Source organism: Heteronotia binoei, chromosome 12, assembly GCF_032191835.1.
Source record: "Heteronotia binoei isolate CCM8104 ecotype False Entrance Well chromosome 12, APGP_CSIRO_Hbin_v1, whole genome shotgun sequence".
Classification (NCBI taxonomy): Eukaryota; Metazoa; Chordata; class Lepidosauria; order Squamata; family Gekkonidae; genus Heteronotia; species Heteronotia binoei.
In genome coordinates this window covers 62941000-62957960 of record NC_083234.1, presented here as the reverse complement: position 1 = coordinate 62957960, position 16961 = coordinate 62941000, and the positions used below count along the sequence as shown (strand labels likewise).

General features: G+C 45.8%; 1 protein-coding gene across 1 annotated transcript in view; it reads left to right on the top strand.

Moving 5' to 3' along the window:
• AKNA (AT-hook transcription factor) overlaps positions 1–16632 on the top strand; it is a 46954-nt gene extending 30322 nt beyond the window's left edge. Inside the window, exons 15-22 of the mRNA XM_060250626.1 lie at positions 5099–5269; positions 8510–8622; positions 9617–9730; positions 10231–10371; positions 12246–12362; positions 13110–13139; positions 13696–13876; positions 15880–16632. Coding sequence (XP_060106609.1) covers positions 5099–5269; positions 8510–8622; positions 9617–9730; positions 10231–10371; positions 12246–12362; positions 13110–13139; positions 13696–13876; positions 15880–16174 — 1162 coding nt within the window. The 3' untranslated portion in view covers positions 16175–16632. The remainder of the gene's footprint in view (positions 1–5098; positions 5270–8509; positions 8623–9616; positions 9731–10230; positions 10372–12245; positions 12363–13109; positions 13140–13695; positions 13877–15879) is intronic.
• The last annotated feature ends 329 nt before the right edge of the window (positions 16633–16961 follow it).

The window sequence follows — 16961 nt, the reverse complement described above, 5'->3', positions numbered from 1 at the left end:
TGTTGAAGGAGAGAAAAATCCCAGCAGTTTAATTTAGATTTTAAAAATACAAACCAGTGCCTCCCTCCCCAAGTATATACACACACACACATATATTGGCCACTGTGTGACACAGAGTGTTGGACTGGATGGGCCATTGGCCTGATCCAACATGGCTTCTCTTATGTTCTAATATTTCCTTCTATCTTTAGGCCTGCCTTTCCTTTTAGCTGTTGTTTCATTTTCTCCCCTCTTCTATTTTGCTTCCTTCCTTCCACGATTCATATCATGTCTTTCCGTTCTACTTAATTTGCAAGGCAGCTAACAAAAACTCAGTATAAATACAAAAAAGCAGCCAAGAAATAAGCCTGAGAAGAAACCATAAACCATGTTTTAAGTCCATGATCAAACCCCCTAAGGATTGCAATTAAAATTGTAGCAGAAGCATTAAGCCCTGACGTGGGTGGCCCTGCCTAGCCTGTTTTCATCAGATCTGGGAAGCTAAGCAGAGGCTGGCAATGGCAAACCACCTCTGAACTTCTCTTGCCTTGAAAAGCCCTACAGAATTGTTGCAAGTTGCTTGTGACCTGATGGCACTTTCCGCCACAAAAACCTGTAAACTTATGTATCGGGAGATGAAACAGTTTTAAAAAACCCAGCAACGAGAAGAAGACTGCAGATTTATACCCCGCCCTTCTCTCTGAATCAGAGACTCAGAGCAGCTTACAATCTCCTATATCTTCTCCCCCCACAACAGACACCCTGTGAGGTAGGTAGGGCTGAGAGAGCTCTCACAGCAGCTGCCCTTTCAAGGACAACTCCTACGAGAGCTATTGCTGACCCAAGGCCATTCCAGCAGCAGCAAGTGGAGGAGTGGGGAATCAGACCCGGTTCTCCCAGAGAAGAGTCCGTGGACTTAACCACTACACCAAACTGGCTCTCCAGTGAAACAATAGCAATCAGATTCTGTAATTCATGCCCTGACCGGGATAGCCCAGGTGAACCCAATATCATCAGAACTTGGAAGCTAAGCAGGGTCAACTCTGGTTAGTACTCGGATGAGAGACCTCCTTGGAATACCAGAGCTGGGAGGTCGGGGCAGGCTTTATTCAGCCATCTCTCTGAATATCCTCCATGCTCCCAGTAGGGATCAGTCATCAGAGGTCACCATGACTTCCAGGTGCATACTGACACTCACACACACACACACACAAAAAATACAAACAAAAATCTATAATTAATTGGGAGGAGGGATTTAATGCTGATATTGTTGAGCAGGATCTGGGGCTGTGAAGGAAATGACTTTGAGACAGGTGCAAGAGATACCTTTTTGATAGCATCCCAAAGGATGCAGGTGGGGAATATCTTCTGCGCCAGCAGGAAAAGGAAGAGAAAAAGCACAATTTGTGGATGGCTAACTAGAGAATGCTGCCTGAGCCATAATTACATTACTTGAAAGCTGGCAGGTGACTGGATGATAGCACATTGGCATTTGTCCTGGTCAGGGGAATACTCAAAACCAAAGCCAGTATTGTCATTCACACTCATTGAAGGTGGTGAGGGAAAAGGAGGGATTTAGTGTCTTGTGTTTGCTGGACTCATGTGGGAGAGAATCACTGTCTGCGGCCAGTTTTGCTGGTTTTTGAGATTCTGCTCAATTAAGCCCTTCTCCCCCAGTTGAATAAACTCCCCAAAACGCAGTTGCCAACCAGGGTCCTTAAACCTTGTGCTGGTACTCGGTACCTGCCTGTATCTACTCACAGTCACTCCTCAACACAAGATGGCGTCTCCATGCCTGACAGCAGTGTTGCCGGGAGTCTGTTGCTAAGACACTTACTTCCTCAGGCACAACCTGGGTAACAAGGGCCAGAAAGAGGAAAGTTGCTTCTTTGCTGTACACAAAAAGGAACCAGTAAGTTTACTTAGGGTTTTTGGAAGCCCGGAATGGAGAACACACCCCTGAAATGCCTTCCTGGAGTTTAAAACCCCTAGATCTTTTCCCTGGGTCCATCAAATGCAAAGACTGGACTTAAACCTGGCTGCAGTAATCTGGTGGGATGGTTGAGTGTTCTGAAAAATTAGAGACCATTACCCGATCTCTGTGTGGGTCAGCATGCCCATGCACAGCAAAGTTGGGATGGGAGCACTTTGAGAAAAACATCTCCACTTGTGAAATGTGCTTTCCCTAATAGTTCAGGGGAGGGGTTGTGAAGCAAGGTAATGATGCCATATTCTTTCAGATCTGTCTTCCTAGACTTGTAGTACTCTTTCTAGTTCTAGGTATAACCTTTGCATCCTCCTCATACATAAGTGGGAACTGATTTTTAATTCTCCAGTAATATAGCATTTGGCCCACTGAGTAGTCAGTTCATCAGGCACTGTTTCCCCCAGACGCACACCCTTCCCAGCCTGCTGAAATCTTCTTCCAAGAGTATTTAATCCTTTAAGGGTCATGGTCCATATTCTGCCCAGCCTGTACTTGGCTGCTGGCTTCTATGGTGTCCCACCCTTTTTAGAGTGAATGCCTGCTTTTCTCTCCAGGGGAAAAAGTATTCCATCTGTGGCTGGCACTGTAAGAAACAAAGGGGGAGGGAACCTGAGAGAAATGGAGAGAGTCTGAGATAGGCTTTAATGATCAGGGAGTACCCCTGAGAGACAGAGATAAGACCAAACGGATGGATGTCTACGATCATCTTCCTCTTTCAAAGAGACACTCTTAAGTTGGCAGTTTACCTGGAATTGGAGACCTGCTACCCAAGAATCATATGACTTTTTTGTTTAAGTGGGTTACCAACTTCTGATTTGAAAGGGGAGGCAGGGCTCCCAAGGTTTTTATGCCTCCAGGAGAGAGAGATTCAGATGGCACTTATGGTAAGGTATGCATGCACCATCTAAAAACAAAGCCAGTGTCTGAGTCTGTTCAATTTGCAGAGTTATTCTGGTTTAACTCACACTTGCATTAATAGGGGGAGTCCTCGTTAAATGTTTGGTGCCAGGTGGAAGGTATGCAGCAAACTCGATCCAACCCTCCAGTTGGCCTCCAGATGAGGTGCAGCCGCTCTGATGCTTAGCCAAACAGCTGGAGCTAGAGCAATGACATTGGCATGATGTTGTTGGAACACACCAAGAGGGCCTCGCTGAGATCTTTCATTTGCCCCTGTTCTAAATGTTAGAATCAAACTTGGCAAGATACTGAAATATCTCTATTAGGGTCTCTGTAAACAGTTTCTTTTTAATTGTTAAAAAGCAGCCACTAGGGCCCTGATTCAAACTGAGATCACAGAGAGAAGAGGAATTAATCTCACCCATGCACATGTGTATGCACCATGAGAGCCAGTTCGGTGTAGTGGTTAAGTGTGTGGACTCTTATGTGGGAGAACCGGGTTTGATTCCCCACTCCTCCACTTCCACCTGCTGGAATGGCCTTGGGTCAGCCATGCTGCTGCTGCAGCTTCCTCTTCCTCTTTTTCTTCTTCTTCCTCTTTTTTCTTTCATTTTTCTTCTTTCTTCATCTCAAATGGCCCTCTGATTATATGTTTCCCTCAATAGCAAAATAACCAAAGTAAAGCACTCTGGATGCAAAAGTGTAGCCCCAGTGGGCTATTAGAAATCTGGACAGTGGTGCAGCCAGAAGGGGAAGCGTTAATATTTCTTTCTGAAAATGTCTCCAGTCTAAATAGGGATTTCCCCCTCCCATGAATAGTGCAGCTGAACATGTCCCTCTATACCACATGCTCTGGTTTCTGTTTCATGGAAAGTAGAGCATGTGGCACCAGACATGAAATTCATTTTCCTGAGGATTTCATATGTAAGTTTCTAATCTGTGGCTTGTCAAGCCATGTTTGCAAATGCCCACTGGGGAAAATTTATTTACTGGAAAATCTCAAACTGGGAGAAGGAGTCATGAGAATTTCAGGGGATTTGGGCACAGGGCTTTGATGCTTCTTGCCCCTCCCTTGAGTAGCAAAAGCCAGCATATGTGAGGCAAAGTAGGAAAAAGAAATGCTGCAGAATAAATTATTTGGCATAAAAAAATATACATATATTTTCGGTGCGTGCAAACTACCCACATTCTAGAATTCAGCATTATTCTTTCCTTTCTCAGCACAGAATTTGGAGCGTGCAGGAGGGAGTGGAAACAATACTGCCACAAAAATGGTGGATTTTTGTGAGCAAAAATCCTACTTTGTGAGCTACTGGCATTGTGAGCTATTGCATAAATTGGTTTGTCTCTGTGGCCATTTTTCCTGAGCTAAGACAAAAAATGTGTGAGCCGGAAGCTAAAAAACTGTGAGCTAGCTCACACTTACTCAGCTAAGAGGGAATACTGAGTGCAACATTAAAGGGCTGGAAAACTTTCCCTATGAAGAAAGGTTGAAACGCTTGGGACTCTTTAGCTTGGAGAAACGTCGACTGCGGGGTGACATGATAGAGGTTTACAAGATAATGCATGGGATGGAGAAAGTAGAGAAAGAAGTACTTTTCTCCCTTTCTCATAATATAAGAACTTGTGGGCATTCGATGAAATTGCTGAGCAGACAGGTTAAAACGGATAAAAGGAAGTACGGTAGTTCTTCACCCAAAGGGTGATTAACATGTGGAATTCACTGCCACAGGAGGTGGTGGCGGCCACAAGCATAGCCACCTTCAAGAGGGGTTTAGATAAAAATATGGAGCAGAGGTCCATCAGTGGCTATTAGCCACAGTGTGTGTGTGTGTGTGTGTGTGTGTGTATATATATATATAAAAATTTTGCCACTGTGTGATACAGAGTGTTGGACTGGATGGGCCATTGGCCTGATCTAACATGGCTTCTCTTATGTTCTTATGTTCTTAACATATACAAGCCAGCAGGGCTTTTTTTGTAGCAGGAACTTCTTTGCATATTAGGCCACAACCCCTTGATGTAGCCAATCCTCCAAGAGCTTACAAGGCTCTTAGTTCAAAATCTACTGTAAGCTCCAGGAGGATTGGCTATATCAGGGGCTGTGGCCTAATATGCAAAGGAGGTCCTGCTACAAAAAAAGCCCTGCAAGCCAGTATTCATGACATATGAGCCATGTTCTAGCGGTCAGGTCTGGGTTTGTATTGATTTTACACTTTCCTGTCTCCATTCTAGCCAGGCTATTGCGGCTTTGAAGAATGAGGTCTCCCAGCTGCGGCAAAGCCTGGAGGACACCCTCCACCAGCCTTGCGGACCCCGGAAACAATCATCCTCCCCCCAGACCTCTAGGATCCGACTGCCATTCCAGGACAGGGCCCGCAACACCAAGAGTGCCAGTCTGAGAGGGTAGGCATTGTGATCCAATGCTTGTTCCTTTTGTCATTATGCATTGTGAATTCCTTGTGGCTTATGTCAGCTTTCAGGGAAAATATCACTTTTTCTATTTACATTTTTGCATTGTGAATTCCTTGTGGCTTATGTCAGCTTTCAGGGAAAATGTCACTTGAAAACACGCAACGTGCCCCAATGAAAATGTAGGGGCTGGAGAAGTTGTGAAAAGCCAGTGTTTTTAATATTATACTTCTTTATCCCACTTGTGCTACAAAGAGCTTAGAGCAGCTTACTTTTTCTGCTATAAAAAAAGCCCTGCAAGCCAGCATTCATGACATACGAGCCATGTTGTAGCAGTCAGGACTGGGTTTGTATTGATTTTACACTTTCATGTCTCCATTCTAGTCAGGAGAGCCAGTTTGGTGTAGTGGTTAAGCGTGCGGACTCTTATCTGGGAGAACCGGGCTTGATTCCCCACTCCTCCACTTGCACCTGCTAGCATGGCCTTGGGTCAGCCATAGCTCTGGCAGAGGTTGTCCTTGAAAGGGCAGTTGCTGTGAGAGCCCTCTCCAGCCCCACCCATCTCACAGGGTGTCTGTTGTGGGGGAGGAAGGTAAAGGAGATTGTGAGCTGCTCTGAGACTCTTCGGAGTGGAGGGCGGGATATAAATCCAATATCTTCTTCTCTCCCCTATCCCAATTTATCTTCACAACAATCCTGTGAAGTAGGTGGTGATTTGGGGCTAATCAGGGCTTTTTTTGTAGCAGGAACTCCTTTGCATATCAGGCCACACCCCTTTGATGTAGCCAATCCTCCAAGAGTTTACAGTAGGCCCTGTACTAAGAACTCTGTAAGTTTTTGGATGATTGGCTTCATCAGGGAGGTGTGGCCTAATATGCAAAGGAGTTCCTGCTACAAAAAAGAAAGCCCTGCAGCTAATCCTTCAGAGAGCTTCACAGAGAAAAGAACAGTTGCTGTGGCAGGAAAGGCAAATTGAAAGCCGGAAAGACAAAAACACAGTTTTAGTTCCTTGCTGATTCTTTGAAGGAAAAGACAATGACGCTTGATGATAATCCTGTATCTCGGAAGTCAAAATCCATTTAGTCCAGTCTGGTGCCGCCTGCATAATCCAATCCATAAAGAACCACAGGCAGACTGAGGTCACTGATGGTCGGTGATAGAGTATCTGCCTTACATGCAGAAGGTCTCAGGTCAAATCCCCAGCATCTCCTCTTCTGAAATTTCTGAGGACTTCCCAACATGCAGTCCTGTACAAAATCTGCCATTCTAAATTGGATTTGTACCATGAGCACTTTCAGTAGTTACGAATTGGTAGGTCTAACAAACAAGAGCTTTTAAACAGTTCCTTTATTTTATAAACATGTAAGCCACACTATTGGGGTTTTTTTTCCCCATTTTCTTTTCTTGTCCCCACTACTGAGCCTTTAACGTGCTTGGGCCTTCATCTCGGAATTGGGGTTTGTGGTGGCTTGTGAAGGCAAAGTTTTATGGGATTCTGTGGCTGGATCTCCCAATATGTTTTTTGACCACAAAAAAAATCGGGGGGGGGGGGGATGATTTGAATTAGTGCTTTGTCGCTGAGCTTTTCCTTGCATTGTGGTCTTAATCAAAAACACCACCCAGCTATCTCTGCTCACCTTCTGTTCTCACTGGAATGGTTTTTGATCATGGAGCAAACGATGTGGCAGGAGATTTTCCTTGCCAGCATATGTTATTGGAAGTTTTTCTAATAAAAATCATGCTACTCAAAGATTGTTGAAAGCCAAGGAAGTCTGCCACATTGAACATATGAACATATGAAGCTGCCTTATACTGAATCAGACCTTTGGTCCATCAGAGTCAGTATTGTCTTCTCAGACTGGCAGCGGCTCTCCAGGGTCTCAAGTTAAGGTTTTTCGCACCTATTTGCTTGGATCCTTTTTTGGAGATGCCAGGGATTGAACCTGGGACCTTCTGCTTCCCAAGCAGATGCTCTACCACTGAGCCACAGTCCCTTCCCCAATGACAATGACAACTGATATAGTCTCAATAATATTCGTTTACTGGTCAAATGAATAGCACCTCGAGACTTGATTACTTGGTCACCTCGAGACTTGATTACTGCAATGCTTTCTACATGGGGCTGCCCTTGTCCCAAATCCGACGACTTCAGCTCGTGCAGAATGCTGCAGCCAGGCTGTTAATGGGAGTTCCTCCACGGGGACACATTCAGCCTGTGCTGAAAGCGCTGCACTGGCTACCGATAGGGTACCGAATTTGCTTCAAGGTGCTGGTCAATACCTTTAAAGCCCTATATGGCCAGGGTCCTGCATACCTTAGGGACTGCCTTTCCCTGCTCATGCCCCAGCGAGCACCTGTCAGGGTCTCAAAACCTGTGGACAGTCCCCAGCATCAGAGAAGCGAGGCTCAAAACGAGAGCCAGGGCCTTTTCCGTTGCTGCCCCTGGCTGGTGGAATGAGTTGCCGGAGGAGGTTAGGGCCCTGCAAGAGCTTTTACAGTTCTGCAGGGCCTGCAAAACGGCGCTCTTCCACCAGGCATTTATATGATGGTAACAACTGCAGCGACAGGACTGGCCCATAAGAACACCACCAATGGCCTATCTTATCACGCTACAGCGATCCTGAGACCTCTGAGTACAGTGAACCGCCAGAATTCAATCGCTGCCTGAAACTATTATAGTAGCACATGCAAAATGTTTTAACCAATTGTTTTTATGTTGTTTATTTTACCGGTCACACTAATGTGCTTGTGTCGACCCTTGGTTTGTGAGCCGCCCTGAGCCTGCCTTCAAGCGGGGAGGGCGAGATATAAATTACATAAATAAATGAACAACAATCCAAGGTGAATTTCAAGTCAATACAGCGTATAAATTACAATACAAACATATCAGGACTTCAGGAGCATCGCATGACAGCACTCTCAAAAGAATGTTGCCTGACTAATCAGAGATGGCCTTTTAATAGGATTGCCGGTTTCGGCCTGGAGATTTGGGGGTGGAGTTTGGAGAGGGGAGGGACCACAGCCGAGTACAGTGCTGTAAAGTCCACCCTCCAAAGCAGCCATTTTTTCCCCAGGGGAACTGATCTCTGTAGTCTGGAAATCAGTTGTAAAAGTGGGAAATCTTCAGGTTCCACCTGGGATTTTCAGTCCTTGAATTTGGTGCTGTTGACATAGAGAATGATGCTTATGTGTAAAACGATTCCCCGTATTCTGAGTCCAGCTGTCTTCCTGTAGCAAAACACCAGGGAAAGGTACTGTTGGATCTGAAGAGCCGTATCAGGAGTCTAAGCCAGAAGGACAGGAAAGGAGATTGTCTCTTCCACCAAATGAGGCCCAGCTGGATCTCAGTGAGTAGTATCAGCCTTCACTGCCTGTCGCTGCAGAATCTGTGATGATGGACTGTACTGGTCTTGCTTCTGGGAGAGGATGTGCAATCTTTATTTTGGAGAAATTTGAAATTCTACTTTGCAAAGTGCATCCTTTGCACATACTAGTCTAATCTGGCCTGGAGATCCACTTTATTCTGATGGTGCATACAGATCTATTTTTGAACAGAATTCTCCATGGATTCTTTTCACCATTGGAACCTGGCTGGCTCCAACACACACACGGCACATTTTGACAGACACAATCAATGCTAATCTATCTCATGCTCCTCCCAAAGGCCGAAAAGCTGACCACCTTGTTGTTTTTCTTTGAAGCACAGCATATTGATTCATTTAATCTTTCATTTTTAAGGAAAAGTCCATTTTCAGATACCTGCAAAATCATGCAGCTGGATTTGTGATTGGTACTAGCCAGTAAGTGCACTGCACAGCCAGCTTTGGCTGCACCCTGACTGAGCCTGTTTTCCTTTGAGTGCTATCCTAGATAGAAGATTTGAAATCTGCTGCACATGGATAGGGCAGGGGTGGCCAAACTGTGGCTTGGGAGCCACATGCAGCTCTTTCACACACATAGTGTGGCTCTCAAAGCCCCAACCCACCCCATCAGCCAGTTTGGAGAAGGCATTTCTCTCTTTAAATCACTTCTCCAAGCCAAGCCAGCCGGCTTGGAGAATGCTTTCTTGCTCCGGCTTGGAGTTGCTTTCTTTCTCCCTCTCCCTCCCCTCCATCTATTTTCCTTCCTTCCTTCCTCCCTCCCTCCCTCTCTCCAACATCTGATGTTCATGTCTTGTGACTCTCAAATACTTGTTGTTCATGTCTTGCAGCTCTCAAACATCTGATGTTTATTCTATATGGTTCTTACATTGAAGCAAGCTTGGCCACCCATTATTGGGTATGTTTCCTGACCTGAGTTTGAGAAATTGTGCTATCTCTTTCACTGTTCATTTGCTTACAGGCCCTTCAGTGTCAGATGGCTCTCTGCTGAAGCCTCAGGAAATTAAATCCCAGGAAGCTACTTCTTCTACCGCAGAACCTCAAAAGCACTCCACCTTGCAAGGACCTTACACAGGTGAGAAATGTTGCTCGACTCTGCTTTGTTTCTCAGTGAACACTAACTACAGAGGACCACGCAAGTAGCATTGGGGAAGCATCAAACATGAAGAAGCATCTTCCTCAACAGTGCCTTCTACGGGGGGAATAATGGCCTAGAAAACCTCGGTACCTCTAAAAAGAAAGTCTTGTCCTTTATAATAGAACACGTATGTATCTTCTCTTTTTGTGAAGCACAGACACTAGGAATCTCTAGCAATTCTTCAGGCGATGCCTGAGATTTTGGGGGAAACTTACATTTAATGGGTTTGCATGCTTGGGGCATAGCGGTGGTGAAGATGTACTGATGGTTCTACCCATGCAATGTGTGAACAACATTACTTGTGACCTACCTCCTGTATACAAAATGAGGCTTTTGCAAGATTGCTCCCCCTCTTCTTGCCCTAGATGGGGACCCATCTCTTTCCATGGAGCTCTCTGACAAGACTATTCATCAAGTTTCATGTTTTGATCTCCTAGGAACACGGTACCCCTTGTCTATCCCTTTGTCCCGAAAGCTGAAGGTTCACAAAGGACCCAGCTACTGCCCGCATTGCCAAGAGGTCACATTCCAGCCTGGAAAAGAACCCGAGTGTGAGCCAAATGCCCGGGACACCGAAGGTAGAAATCTTTGCCCATTCACAGCTTGTGGAAAGCATCCTGTGTTTGGTTCCTATGTAGTAACTCCTTGACATTTACTGATGAATGGATGATGTTGCTTCCTTAAACCATTCTAAACAGAACCAGCAGTGTGAGTACCAAAGATCTGAGGAGCACTTAAATTGAAGGCAATATTTGATTGATAACACCTAGAAAGGAGAAGGGGCTATAAAACAGAGTACCTGCTTTGCATCAAGAAGGTCTCCTCTCAGTAGCATCTGTATTGAAAAAAAGGATCATGAATAGAAGATTCTGGGAGATATTTCTCTGCCTGAGGCCCTGGGGAATCCATGCAGTGCCAATTAGAAGAAACTGTAATGGGCTAGATGATTTTCTGTTGTTTGCATAAGTCGTTGCTTTGGGCTGATCAGCTGCCAGAGATAGAGGCAGCCATTTCTCTGTGTGCCAGCATCAGGAGTGATTGATAGTCACTGACTGAATGCAGAAGGCCCAAGAACAGTGACTCATGCAGAGGCATAATGGGCAGCATCTTCTGGGATCTGGTAATTCTGCCAAGTCTCTGCATCAAGAATAGGCTTCCTGGCCTCCAGGTGGGACCTAGGGATCCCCCAGAATTATAGCTTATCTCTAAAGAGATCAGTTTTCCTGGAGAAATGGATGCTTTGGGGAGTGGCCTGCATTGCACTGTATCCCACTAAGCTCCCCATCCTCCCCAAACCTCCAGGAGTTTCCCAACCTGGATCTGGCAACCCTGCCCCCATCCCCTGCCAGTGGCCAGGGGAGACCTGGGAACCCTAATCAAGAGCAATTGAATGATGCAATGATATCCCATGTGGCAGAATTCTCCAGCTCTTCCCAAACCCAGTATGAATGATCTGAATGGTAAACCATGCAGAGATGAAGTGTGCAGCCGCCTCTATACGTAGGTATTTTGTGGCTCTCAGAAGCCTTTCATTTCTTTCTTTTTATATTCTTTCTTGGCAACCTTTTTTTTTGTGGGGGGGGGAGTACTGAAAGGGTTGAAAAATTGTTCCTGTGTCATAGTTAGGAGGTATGGCTGTTGAGTGTTTCTGCCTACAGGAAATAAGGTCTGCACCTGCTCTTAACATTTTTAATGGAGTCTGTTTTTATGATGCCCAAGCCTAGCAACAGCTGAACTATAGGAGCAATGGAAAAACACTTGAACAACTGAGTTCTGTTAATTGGTAACTAGCACAAGGTTTGTTTCTGGGTTCTGACTTACAAGTTGGCTCAGTTTGAAAGAAACCTCTCTAGTCAAATGAAAAGTGCTAGTTTTTAAGGGACATGCTTAAAGCGAAACAAAATGAATGAATTTCACTGGAAGTACCTTTTGAAAAAAAAGAAGCATTTAAGATATAATTTCCATATTTATCTCTACGCTCTCTTAATGGCAAGGGAAAGAGATCCTTGCTATTTGCTTCCTCCTGTCATTGAGAATCCTTTGATTTGTCTCCTTTTCCAGGGTTAAGATTTGTTATCGTTAAGTATCATATGAAAGGGCCCCCTTTTGAGATTTTGGCTGAGGAGCAGTGTTCCCTCTAAGCTGAGTTAGTGTGAGCTAGCTCACAATTTTTTAGCCACCAGCTCACACATTTTTGTCTCAGCTCAGGGAAAATGGCCCTAGAGCAAACTAATGTATGCAGTAGCTCACAAATTTAATGCCAGTAGCTTACAAAGTAGAATTTTTGCTCACAAGGTGCCACAGCTTAGAGCGAACATTGATGAGGGATTTGAACTGGGGATTGCTTGGTTAGTTCACAGTTTGCAATCTTGGTCACTGTCACCCTGGCTCATAAGACTTTCTTGATTTTCCTTGGCTTCCTCTACTGATTTCCACACTCTGCATTTTTTAGGCCGTCATCTCCCCTCCACTGAGTCATTCAGACCCACCCAGCACAGCACTCCAGAGAAGATGGCACCCTGCCCGCTGTGTAAGGAGACCAAGAACCGAAGCAGCAAAACAGCCCACGGTGAGAGAACACTTAGAGAGAAGAGAGAGGTGCATTCTGGGGCAGAAGAGATACCTCAGTGTAATCTGAAGGTTCATTCTCTTCCCTGAACATCATGATGATGATGATATTGGATTTATATCCTGCCCTCCACTCTGAATCTCAGAGTCTCAGAGCGGCTCACAATCTCTTTTACCTTCCTCCCCCTCAACAGACACCCTGTGGGGTGGGTGGGGCTAAGAGGGCTCTCACAGCGGCTGCCCTTTCAAGGACAGAGGCTCAGAGCGGCCTACAATCTCCTTTACCTTCCTCCCCCACAACAGACACCCTGTGAGGTGGGTGGGGCTGGAGAGGCTCTCACAGCAGCTGCCCTTTCAAGGACAACTCTTGCGATAGCTATGGCTGACCCAAGGCCATTCCAGCAGGTGCAAGTGGAGGAGTGGGGAATCAAACCTGGTTCTCCCAGATAAGAGTCCGCACATTTAATCACTACTGGCTCTCACCAAACATGAATACCTGATTGCAGCAAATGTGTGTTTAAACCACTCCCACTATAATTAGAACATTGTGTCTGTCATCCCCTGCCATTTTCCTGAATTCCAAGAGCAGATAGGGAGAAGATGCTTTGCCTCTGAAAGCATTTCTGGGAAAGGCAACAGGTCTCATCTAGCAAGCCAGTGTGAAGTGCTCACGGTCACTCTAGATGTGCTGTAGAATGGGATTTTTTAATCCTTTCAGAATGAACTCTATGTTAATCTTTTATCACAGGCTTCTTTGAGGAGTTTGGTCAAGAAGCGGGTAAAAAATCCAAATTGGTTGTAAGAAATCAACAAAGAACACTCTCTTTCTGTTGCACTTAGTCCCTGTCTCATAGATTCCTGAAAATTCCTTGCTGGTCTCCAGGCTTCCTTTTGTGCACTCTTCCTCCCTCTACCCCAGTGGCTGATGGGACTGAGGAAGAGAGACAGGGAGATCCACAGCAGGATTATAGGGAAAGACTCATTAGCAGGTGTTTTTGCTGGGGCAGGAGTTGTTTGCTGTGGGCAGATACCCCTACGGTGCGGCAGCAAGTGGTGATAGAATGAAGTACAAAGGAAACAGAAGGGGATTGCTGTCAGTACAGGCTTGATGCCATCCATCAGGCCTCTATTTTCAAACTCTCACCCAGTGCTTAAATGGCTGGGGGAGAGGTGAAGGGGGAGGCTTAGTGAAATCCCACGACCCACTCCGAGAGTCTCAAAAGGTTGGGGGTCAGGGACCCCTATAATCCAAGCTCTGCCTCTCCTTTTTTGCAGGTCAACTGATCCTGGTTTAGTTCATGTCTTTTTAAATTCTTGTTTTCTTGTTACCTTAGGGGTAGACTGCAGCAAAGAAGCCACCACATCGTCACAAGACCACAGTGAGGAAAAGAAGCCCAGTAATTGGCAGCAACCGCAGCAGCCTGGTCTATGGTACTGGACTCTCCCATCCCCAGCTGCATCCATTGGCTACGTCTCCACCATTCCCCTGGCAGCTTATCACCCATCGTCCGTAATGTAAGAATGGTTGTTACCCATCAGAGACTTTTGGGAGATTGTGTGGACTTCCCCCGCTTATGGCTTGGCCTTCTTTTGGTACCTGTGCACAGGGAGTGACTAAGTTGTGACAGATTTTGTAGGAGGCAGCACAGATGGGCAGAAGAGGGCCAGCATACTTTCCATACAAGGTGTTCTGCATTTTATCCTCACAACAACCTTGGGAGAAGTTGACTGACCTATGACCATACAGGGAGATCTCTCACACTCTAGGGACTGCTATAAATAGTTCTTAACATCTCTGCTTGCTTGGTTCCCTCTCATCTTCAAAAGATGCAAAATAATATAATTTTGCTTATTTACTGGAGCCCTCCCTATTATCTTGCCTGCAGCATAATAGTTTTTGTCTTGTTTTAAATATATAAAAAGGGGGGATGTGTAAGAGGAATGAAACAGTTTCGAGCAAATAACCAAGTTATTAGTATGCAGCAGGGTTATGCTCAGGGCTTTTTTTTGCATATTAGACCACACCCTCCTGATGTAGCCAATCCTTCAAGAACTTACAGTAGGCCCTGTAAGAAGAGCCCTGTAAGCTCTTGGAGGATTGGCTACATCAGGGGCGTGTATCCTAATATGCAAAGGAGTTCCTGCTACAAAAAAAGCCCTGGTTATACTTAAAAAGCATTTTCTGGGGACAGAATTGTGACTTTTGAGTTTGAAGTCCCTTTTGCCTATATTGGCCTGATTCTGCCCTAGCTGGAGTTCAAGCTTTGCGAGGTACTTGTGAAGCCACAAGAAATCCTGTGCCTTTAGAGCTCATTCCAGCCCTTGGCACCCACCAGATTTCCAGTCTAAGGCTTAGAAACTCAATTAACTAAATGCACACATGGACAGAAGAGTCCTGCTGGATCAGACCTTAGGGTCCATCTAGTCCAGCATCCTGTTTCAAACTAGGAAGAGCTCTCCTCCGTCATCTACCTTCAGCATCTGATAGTCAGAGGCATACTGTTTCTGATATGGAGGTTCCATTCAGTCGTCAGAGCTAATAGCCATTGATGGACTGTCCAGTCCCTCTTCAAAGACAATTAATCCCATGGCTGTTGCCGGGTCTTTCAGCAGTGATTCCACTAAATCAGCTTTGTCCTGCATTCTCAATCTGTTTGATCAGTTGCATTTAGAGAGAGGCTGTGGCTCAGTGGTAGAGCATCTGTTTGGCATGCAGGAGATCCCAGCTTCAGTCCCTGGCATCTCTTGTTAAAAGGACCAGGCAGGAATTAACGTGAAAGACCTCTGCCTGAGACCTTGGAGAGATGCTGCCAATCTGAGTAGACGGTACTGACCTTGATGGATTAATGGTCTGATTCAATATAAGGCAGCTTCATGTGTGTCTCATTTAGTATATGATCCTTGCTTCCAGTATTAGCAGACGGAGAAAAATCTCCCTCAGACCATGGTGGGATTTTGGAACCCATCACTACTGTCCTCTGTGCTAAACCCAGAAGTAGAACAAAGTTGGAGTCCAGTAGCACCTCTAAGACCAACAAAGTTTTATTCAGAATGTAAGCTTTTGTGTGCGTGCACACTTTATCAGACAATGGAATGGGGTGCAGTGAGCAGAGCTCCATATAGCTGGTGCGCAGTGGTTTAGAATGCAAAGTAGTACAAAGTTTAGAATCCAACGGCAAAACAGTGAAATTAACAAACTGAAAGAACATTTGGTCTGGATAGCATTTCTTTCCATTTGTTTTCACTGTTTTGCCATTGGATCGTAACGTTGTGATACTTTGCATGCTTTTAACCACTCCCCACCAGCTATATGTAGCACTACTCACTCTGCCCCATTTCATTGTTTGATGAAGTGTGCTTTTACATTCTGAATAAAACTTTGTTGGTCTTAAAGGTGCTACTGGACTCCGACTTTGTTCTGTTGCTTCAGACCAACACAACTGCCCACCCGGATAAACCCAGAAGTATCACTCTTCTGTGGTCTGAAATTCATGGAATGTCTCTTTTCCCATTCCCAGCTACTGTGCACCACCAGCACCTACCTCAGCTTCCTCTCCAGCTGGTGTTCCTCTTAATGTCCCCAGTGGGGATCAACCCACCGCACTGAGAATGCGGCCCTCATGGCACCAACCCCCACGAGGCCACTCCTGCTCCCTGACGCTCAACTTCGATGAAATGCAGGACCTCAACTGGGCTCTGAACCATGCTGTCGAAGCCGCCAAAGGTGTGAAGCTCACCACCAAGCGCCTGAGCAGGTCTCTCACTTCGGAACTCAGCAAAGCTCAACGCCTGCGGGGATCTTGCCTCTTCTGAGAGCAGAGGACTTCAGGAGCCCACCCCCCTCCAACCCCTTTTACCAAGGCAAAATGGACCAAGATGCCCAAACTAGAGGAAAGAAGACATTTTAAGGAAACATCCCTTGTGTGTTTATGTGCCAAAGAGCAACACCACAACCCCTTAATCTTCCGGGACATTGCCTTAGCCAGGGGGGTGGGGCTTAACAAAGCCACAAGCATCATAGAACTCCTTGCCCCAGGAAAACCGTCTAAATCTAGGCTGGAAGGCAGAGTCTGGCACACCAGTGGTCCCCCTCCATTGGGCGTTTTTGTCAGGCTTCAAAGGCGCCTGGCCTTCTCCTTCCTTCCTGCCACATGAAGAAAAAGCATAATCGTTTCCTGTTTCTCGCACCACCTCCTGTCTGCCTGTCGTGCTCCTTCCACACAGATGTGGGGAAAGGCTGAGTAAGATGGCTTTCTAGTAACAACCCAAAACTAGGTGCAGAATAGCACCACTCTTTCCTTGGAATCCCTGTAGGCAGGGCTTTTTTATTTAAAAAAAAAACCCAGCAGGAACTCTTTGCATATTAGGCCACACCCCCTGACACCAAGCCAACCAGAACTGCACCCCCATGAGTTCCTGTTCAAAAAAGACCTGCCTGCAGGTTTGGGGGGGGGAGGGATTCAGTATCATCTCAGTAACCCTGATACAGAGTACTGTACACTGCTGATTTCTCCTACACTGGAGAAAGAGTACAGCCCAGCATTGGTATCATCAGAAACTAGAAGTGATCTTTTTTTGTGCAGTGAGGGTAAGGGGAGGG